This window comes from Thalassophryne amazonica, chromosome 23 (assembly GCF_902500255.1).
Source record: "Thalassophryne amazonica chromosome 23, fThaAma1.1, whole genome shotgun sequence".
Lineage (NCBI taxonomy): Eukaryota > Metazoa > Chordata > Actinopteri > Batrachoidiformes > Batrachoididae > Thalassophryne > Thalassophryne amazonica.
In genome coordinates, this window is record NC_047125.1 from 35345418 (window position 1) to 35354794 (window position 9377).

General features: G+C 41.2%; 1 protein-coding gene across 1 annotated transcript; it reads right to left on the reverse strand.

Moving 5' to 3' along the window:
* Positions 1-4590: 4590 nt before the first annotated feature.
* znhit1 (zinc finger, HIT-type containing 1) lies at positions 4591-9145 on the reverse strand. The gene is made up of 6 exons (XM_034164451.1): positions 9063-9145; positions 5543-5640; positions 5277-5352; positions 5064-5143; positions 4819-4988; positions 4591-4742 (listed from the first exon to the last, which is right to left on the reverse strand). The coding sequence occupies exons 1-6, from the start codon at positions 9085-9087 to the stop codon at positions 4721-4723; spliced, it is 471 nt and encodes a 156-aa protein (XP_034020342.1). The 5' UTR covers positions 9088-9145; the 3' UTR covers positions 4591-4720.
* Positions 9146-9377: the final 232 nt, after the last annotated feature.

Here is a 9377-nt window from a genome sequence, read left to right on the forward strand (position 1 = left end):
AAGCTCTTTCGGTACTTAAATCATCAAATACAGGTGCACCACAAGGCTGTGTCAGTTCTCCTGTTCTCTTCACTCTTTATACTAATAACTGTACAAATAACTACTGCAATAACTTTGTTTTTAAATTTTCTGATGATACAGCTATTTTGAGCCTACTGCACAAGGATTCAAGTCCAACAAAGTACTTCTCTGAAGTGAAACACTTTGTGCAGTGGTGTGATGACAACCACTTGGTTTTAAATGTCAATAAAACCAAGGAAATGATTCTGGATCCAAGGACTGTTGGGGACCATACTCCTGTGGTCATACATGGTATTCCCATTGACCAGGTCAACTCATACAAGTACTTGGGGCTGCACATAGACAATACCTTCAGCTGGACTGCACATGTGGACAGTTTGTGCTCCCGATTCCATCAAAGACTTTATTTCCTTCGTAGACTTCGTTTGTATGGAGTCAATCAGAAAATTATGTTGTTTTAGGTATGGCATGACTGCCTGGTACGGCAATCTTTCTGTACAATTTAAAACGAAACTTAACAGACAAATTGATGATGCAATGAAGATAATCGGAAAGAAACAATATCAGTCCCTCAGTTCACTCTATGAAGAGTCTGTTTTGAAAGCAGCTCAGAGGATACTGATGGATTCAGTTCATGTTCTTCACGCAGAGTACACTCTCCTTCCTTCTGGGAGAAGGTAAAAATTCATTCGTCCCCATGTCTATTAAATTGTTAAACAATAATGTTTAAAATTGGAATTATGCAATATTTATGGTGTTTCTCCTGACTCCTGTCATGTTAATTTGTTATGGATGTGGTTGTGTTTTTATCTGTATTGTTTGTTTTCTCTTTTCTTGTAAGGCACCTAGCATGAGTCCAAGACAAATTTCCCTCAGGGGACAATAAAGTGTATCGTATCATACTCAATTTTTATAAGAACCTTTTTTATTATATATAAAGCTGAATAGGGTTTGTTGTAAAATCAGATATCAGAATTAATAAAGTTTTCCACGTGAGGCCAGATCAACATACACCATTTCTTTGAAATATTGGCCTCTGCTCGACTTCTCCAGTGTCTTTTTTTTTTTTAACATGCCTTCTCAAAGCCCCCCCCCCCCCCCCAAAAAAAATTCAGCTGAATGGGGTTTGTGGTAAAGTCGTGCCTTTACTATGAGGAACAGACCCAGCAAAGTATATATTTTCATAAAGTTCTTATTCATAGGCATACAGATGTTACTTTAGAAATAGGCTCAGCTCAGGGGTTTTGGAAAGTCAAAAAAAAAAAGAAGGGAATCAGAGGTTACTCAGTTCAAATGGAGCCTGCATATTTAAGATTTTGTGAATAGCTCTGATTTTCAACCAAAACGTTGAGACCCACGATTCAAACCAGGACGCGCTCACCCGAGCCCTTATTTTCACGGTTCGTGTGGGACTCAGGTCAGGTAGCAGCATCACACTTCACTGACAACATACTGCGCTTCAGTTACAATCCAAACGGGTCAGCGCGGGTCACGTGGAAGTTGAAGTGTGCGTTTTATTTAATTAAAATGTACCTGCTGTGTACGGCTGCCAGAGTGTGGCAGTGACATGACCTGCTGTCACCTACTTTATAAGCAGACAAAAGGCCGCTATGTCAAAGAAATGGTGTCATTCATTCTGCCATGAATGACCAGGGATTTTTTTCTTTTTAAATTTTTAACATTGACATGTCAACTTCACTTGATTTTTGGTTGGCTGTTGAGAGCTGCCCTATGGCGGCAGCGGCACTGTTTTGCTGATCTTCTAAATAAGATGAACACATACAAACATGCCTATTGGTGCTACGGTCCCACAGGCCAAACATGACATGTCTCGGGCCACACGTGGCAGAGATCACCCCGAACACAGACATGCCTTTTCTGTTTATAGATATGGGTGATTCTTAGACTACGGGCACTTATTATGTCCTTTGATCATATTGTATGAAAAACAGAAAAAAGGGAAATTTCACACTTTTATAGTTATCTTTACAATGAAAGTGTGTTAAGAAATTTGTTCTAGTAGTCTATGATGACTTTTTCACCTTTTTTCAGCATCATTTTATGCAAATATTGCCGTTTTGTGCTTCTCCCACACCCAGACTTTTGATCTTCAATGATAAAAATGAAGGGTAAATGTTTTTTCTAATGTTATAAAATATCAGTAAAATAATCAAAACATAATTGGGGTATTCAATGTCATACAACTGTTGTGATTTTTTTTTAACAAAATGTAGTTGTCCCACACTATTGCTGTAATTTCCACCACAACACTGTAATGTCCCTTTAAACTGTTTGTATGAAAGATTGTTTGGGTAGTTTCTATGGAGATAAACAGTGACATCAGAGCACATGTATATAGCACCAAATCACAAACAGTTACCCCAAGGCGCTTTATGTTGTAAGGCAATGGTGTGGTGGAAATTACATTTACAAGGCCAATAGTGCCTGTAGTTAAAGAATCACCCATATATTCTTGGGTAAAGTCTGCATGTTTGTTTTATGGCAGTCAGAAGACCTTTAGATTGTTACATGTACAGCTAATTTTTGTTTCAGAAATATAAAATCACACATTACCTGTACACCGATATAATTATCATTTACTAATGCAATGACTTTTTTTGGTGTCATTTATAAGTTCTGTTCCATTCAATGTCACAATCTGTTAATAGTCATTTTCAATTTTCTAATGTTAATTTATGTGAATCTGAATGAAATAACAAAATTGAAAATGTAACTGAATTGTCCACTGAAAGGACACCAAATAACATAATGTTACACCATTTAATTTTTCTGTGATTTTACTTTGTAAATGTTGTTTTGTCATTTTGGGGACAACCTGCTGACTCCTGATTTTTCTCAAAGTGATCACTGAATTTAAATAGATGATACAGTTCTGTTAAGATATATTATGTAAATATTTCCTCTCGGTTCTGATTCTAGGCGTTCCGCACATGGGGAACGCGCATTCTATCGTGGGTGCCCACATTTGTCCGACTCTAGCGCAGCACAAAAGTTAGTATCAACAAAGAAGTCCAGGAGTTTGGATTGTGTTCACGTTTTCTATTGTGTTCGTTTGGTTTCTGTGTAGGCTCTCAGTTGTCTAGGTGGTTTCCATAGTAGAGAAGCTTGAATCTTCGACTGGACTGGGTTCCTTGACGCGAGGACGTTTAGCTTCAAATCGCAGAAGCTTCCTCAGCTAAAATTCTTGCTCTAGTGGTCTGACTTCTGTCTGACTCTTGTAGAGACAAATAATCAAGAAGTCACAAAAGCTGGAGTTTTAAACCTAACCATTCCCCTCCTACCGAGAGGCCGACTGCTATAGGCTAGTGACTAAACAATAGCTCTAGTTAGCACTTATTGTGCTCTAGTTAGCACCCTCCTAATGACAGGGCAGCTGTCCCTCCTAATGATGGGACGGACGCCTCTCCTGATTGCTCCCTTGATGACTCTCCTGATGACGTGAATGACTCATTACCATGAACAAAAGACTGAAACTGCTTTGACCTGAGTACCCCATTGTAAACAGGGGATAAAGTGTGTCTCAGACCCCCTCCCCGGTTAAGGCTGGGTTTCAAACATTTCACAAAGAATGCCTCCTTGACCCCTCTCTCAAACCATTTCTTCTCTCTGGCTAATATTTTTTCTTAATAATAATCTTTTGGTCTGCTCCATTATTGATAAAAAATTAATTCATACACCTGTAGTCATGAAGAAACTTGCGTTCTGAGATTTTTTTCCCCAGGATTCATGTTTTGGGGTTTAACAGAACTGTTTAAAATTTTTAACTCCACATTACATTAAGTTAAAACTCAGTTACTTTTCTTTAATCTCAGTCGTGTCAAAGTTGGTTCGTAATAAAAATTCCAATACAATTACATTACAAATCTGATTGATTAATCGTGTGAGATTTCCAACCATAAAATATCACTTTGGTGGCAAAATATATGGCCGTTTCTCATTTGACGTATTACTCCGCGTTGCTCAGCAGATGTCAGTAATGGTGCTGAGAGAGAGACTGGTGGAGCGATGATGGTGCAGAAATGGGTGAATTCAACCAATCATACGAAAGTATTTATGTGGATTCTGATACAGAATTTCCAGTTTGACATGAAGACGCTGTTGCTACGGTAAAGTTCATCAGCCAATGTAAATCTTGCAATTCCTGCTGTGATAATGGATAAATGCAATACTACCAGTGATTATTTGACAACTCGGAATCTAGCAACATCTCCCAAAAACTATGCTCTGCATAAGTTTCATTGAGCTATTATTATACAGGCTTAAATTTAGCCTTCAGTGGCGAAGCAGTCTTTAACTGAAGACACGGATCCAGGTCGAATTACTTGCAAAAAATAAACCATGCAAACAATGGAATTGGAAAAGAATGGGAATCCCCTTGTCCGACTTGTGGACGTTAATGCTAGATTTTACAGTTGCAAATATCTGTTTTACCGGTAAAGCATGAATTAAAAAAACAAAAGCTGGAACTGATCACAAATACAATTTTTTTATTTAAACATTTAAATAACAGAACACAAATGTTTCTTCAAATTTCACAGAAAGTAAAATCACTTTTGGACAAAAAAAAAGGTGCAGCCTTGTTTCTGTAATGTGAGCAGCATCGCCACCTTGTGGTCGGTTGTAAAATGCTCCGCGTCCTCCTGAGAATGTTGCTGGCGGCTGTTACCATGGTGACGGGCTACAGCGTCCACTTCAGACACCTGCAGAGAAACCAGCTCACTGTTCAAACCAGTTTCCAAAGGAGACCTTATAAAGGTTGGACCTGCGTTTGCTCACCTGGTCTCTCGGTGCGTGCACAGGCACTTGCTGCAGCAGTAGCGCCCCCCGCAGGTCGTACAGGTGTAGTGTGACGGGAAGCCGCACACGCAGCAGAAGTGACGTGGCGGAAGAGAAGAGGGCGGGGCTACTGCTGACAGGTAGTTAGGTTCTGGCTTCTCTGTCAGGTTCTGCCAATCAGAGCACAGCACATAATCAGCTGACTGCACAGTCAATCACAAACACTCAGAACAGGCTCCGCCCACCTCCTCCTCCAGAAGGGTGGTGAAGTTTTTCCTGAATCGCTGCTTGAAGTGGTCGCCGCGCGTCTTCCTCTTCTTCTTCTCTGGACGGGGAAAAAAAGCAAAACTCTGTGGAAAATGTCCCCCCAAAGTACCACAGAGAGTACCTGGTACCACAGAGAGTACCTGGTACCACAGAGAGTACCTGGTACCACTCTGAGAACTGCGAGGTGTCACCTGGCTCCTCTGTCTCACTGAAGGCCGGCAGTCGGGCGGTCGGACCGGGCGGAGGCAGCGAGGACAGCGGATCATCCTGGAAACAGACAACAGTCCCGTTCACACGTGCACTCCAAAGCGTGCACAGTGGTAAAAGGATTTGTTTGGAGGCGTGGCCTGTGTGCTGTTGAGAACAACAAGGAGTGCTGTGTTCGCTGCCTGAAGTCAAAAATTGCTCAAACCTGACCTCTGACCTGCGACACACAAACAAGGACAGGAAGTGTGACCTGGAAGTTGTCCTTCTCCAGCGCCTCCAGCTGGCGGCTGAGTCTCCGCTGACGCGTGGCTTCATCCAGAACCCGGCGTTGCCCTGCTTCCACCCGAGCTATGAAACAGCCAAAGTGCACCGTATTTAAAATACTGAAGAGACCCAGTAACGTTTTTCTCTCTCTGGAAAAATACTGAAGTTGTTTGAAATACTGAAAAAAAAATTGAAGATTCAATTGGGCAATATTAATAATTTTCTTAAGGAGTTGATAATTTCATAAAAAAAAAAGTTTACACAAGATATTTATTCTCCTGACTTGTGGCACTGACATGTATTAAAAGGCAATTACAAATATACTGAGATATTTAATGACAATATCATAACATTTGAATTCAATAAAACTAGATACTTGTGCTATGTACAGGGTTCTAGCTTGGACCATTTTAGTGCCAGGTAAATTACATGATCACGACTCAGGGTTGGGGGTCTGGGGGCCCCAGCGGGGGTCAAGGGGGCAGAGCCCCTTGAAGCGATAAGGTTTTATGCCATCAAAACGTTACTGGCAAGCCCTATTTTAAGTGCAGCCTGATCAGAGCGTCTGTGCAGTTCTCAATGACAGCACGCCTTTTTTTGTTTGGACCCGGAAGTTTAAAATCACATGATGCGTACCAACACACTTAACCGGATTTTGTAAAAAGCCACAAACCGAAGGTAGATGAACAGACGTAAAAAGTACAGGCCGCGCTGGTTGCTCAGCTGCAAGAAATGCGGCGCCATCTTGGAGAGGTCAACGTAGTGATTGTATCACAAGGCACAGTGAAGGTTTGATTTTATAATATTTTCTTTTTTAATCTTTCTAACATAATACTGAAAGGTTTTAGCCATGCTCATGCTCCACCGAAGCATTTACGGGGGGGAGTCTGAAGGACCTAAATGGGTGAGATACTGAAGAGCTTCGCTCGTCATGTCCGCAAACCGAAACAGTGATCAGTTGATTCTTTTGATTTGATTTAACCTTTATTTAATACAGAAGCGTACTGCATTCACTGGATAAAAAAAATCTGACCATTGATCTTGTAAATTACGAGATCAAGCTATTTATTTATTGTGTGTGTGTGTGTGTAATCGCTTCCGTACTTCCAGTCACTCGGTAAAGACAAGTGTGAGAATTCCCAAGTCATAATCAAAAATCAGCCAATTTGTAACCTCCCACACTGCACTGTGATCCACAGCGCACACAAAGTGTGGATTTCCCACTAAACTGTTGCTGGATGAATGAAACGCCTCCAATGAGGCGGGGCACAGCTCGGGCACACAGACTGGCATGTGCCCGGGTGGGAGTGAGCCGCGCTGTGTCCCTCAGTGAAAGCTGGAAGTCGCCCTGTGCTCCTCCCTGGACGTTCATCCGGGAGCACTTCAGGGGATTGATTATAGCGTGTTAGCACTTCAGGGGATTGATTATAGCGTGTTAGCACTTCAGGGGATTGATTATAGCGTGTTAGCACTTCAGGGGATTGATTATAGCGTGTTAGCACTTTAGGGGATTGATTATAGCGTGTTAGCACTTCAGGGGATTGATTATAGCGTGTTAGCACTTTAGGGGATTGATTATAGCGTGTTAGCACTTCAGGGGATTGATTATAGCGTGTTAGCACTTTAGGGGATTGATTATAGCGTGTTAGCACTTCAGGGGATTGATTATAGCGTGTTAGCACTTTAGGGGATTGATTATAGCGTGTTATCATCGGCTGAGCTCTTTACCGCTTCTTTACTGAGGGACTGGAAGTACGGAAGAATATACATAAAACAAGTTAGACACCTAATCGTGTCTCATAAGTACGAGATCAGGATCTTTTCGTGTAATTACGAGATCAGTGGTCAATTTTTTTTTTTAATCCAGTGAATGCAATACGCTTCCATAATTTAACCAGGTAAGATAAGAAAAAAAAAATCTTATTTACAGTAACATGTTGGATAGGGAAAACGGAGATAAATCACAAATGTGGATCAAACACATTTTAACATCAGACTAGAATTAATACGAGACAATAACAGTATGTATGTTATATTGTATAACAGTATATTCTATGTTAATGAATTGACTAGCTGGGTCGAGTCGGCCAAAACCTTAAATTTCAGTTTGTGTGCAGCACAAGCTTCAGCTTTTCTTCCTTGAACACAAATACCATGTTTTCACAAAACATCTTTCAAGGAATCAACAGTCCAACGGCAAAAATAATCAGTCATGCTGCCAATAATCAGTCATGCTGCCAATAATCAGTCATGATGCCAATAATCAGTCTGCTGCCAATAATCAGTCTGCTGCCAATAATCAGTCATGCTGCCAATAATCAGTCATGATGCCAATAATCAGTCATGCTGCCAATAATCAGTCATGCTGCCAATAATCAGTCATGCTGCCAATAATCAGTCATGCTGCCAATAATCAGTCATGATGCCAATAATCAGTCTGCTGCCAATAATCAGTCTGCTGCCAATAATCAGTCATGCTGCCAATAATCAGTCATGATGCCAATAATCAGTCTGCTGCCAATAATCAGTCTGCTGCCAATAATCAGTCATGATGCCAATAATCAGTCTGCTGCCAATAATCAGTCTGCTGCCAATAATCAGTCATGCTGCCAATAATCAGTCATGATGCCAATAATCAGTCTGCTGCCAATAATCAGTCTGCTGCCAATAATCAGTCATGATGCCAATAATCAGTCATGCTGCCAATAATCAGTCTGCTGCCAATAATCAGTCATGCTGCCAATAATCAGTCTGCTGCCAATAATCAGTCTGCTGCCAATAATCAGTCTGCTGCCAATAATCAGTCTGCTGCCAATAATCAGTCATGCTGCCAATAATCAGTCATGCTGCCAATAATCAGTCTGCTGCCAATAATCAGTCATGCTGCCAATAATCAGTCATGCTGCCAATAATCAGTCATGCTGCCAATAATCAGTCATGATGCCAATAATCAGTCATGATGCCAATAATCAGTCATGATGCCTCGAGACTGTTTCACCTCTTGCCCTTTGACCTCGCGCGTCACACCCGGAAGCGAGCGAGAGTTTGAAAAGGTTTATTTTCACCAGGAAAATCCTCAGTCCAACGACGGCGCCACGCTGAGCGGTGTGTCGGCGGCTCTGCCACCTCGTGCGCTGCTCGGTATCAAAAAGTTGTTTTTTTTTTTAAATTCTTTCTGAGTTTTAGTCGCATTAAACGCACCGCTGTGCAAAAAAAACGGTGTTTTAAAAAAAACTTTTCGCGTAAAGTCATTTTGGTTTTATACTGTACATCATAATTAAATGTTTCGATTTTTTAATCGCTGTGACGTCACGGGGTTTACGTTCTGCTCGGGTCTCAAAATGTGCGGTAACACCGTTAGCACTGTTAGCTTAGATTCGGCTCGCAGCGAACAAACGTGGCCTCAATAAAACTTTACGCCGCTCAAATTTTACTTCGACAGAGGTTTGATTAAGTGACGTCACAGTCATGATTAGAGTTTAGTTCGAATGAAGAAAAAGACAGACCTGAAAATTTCTTTTCTAGAACCATTCTGATGATGCACTTTGTACGGAGGTCGCAGAGCGTCAAACTTAAATCCGCTCGTTTCGCAATGTTCATCATCATATAATGTTTGCAAACGTTCGAATTTCTCCGTCAACCCCCGTTTAAAAATAGTTTTATGGGGAAGCTTCGGACAAAATCCATCAGTTTATAAATGTATGGATATTTCTGTAATTTAACGGTTATCAGAAACCTTATAGACCCAATCGCGATGACGTCACGCGCCGGGCGGGGCCACACCGGTAGGCAGAGCTCTTAATGCAGCCACTGACTGCGCA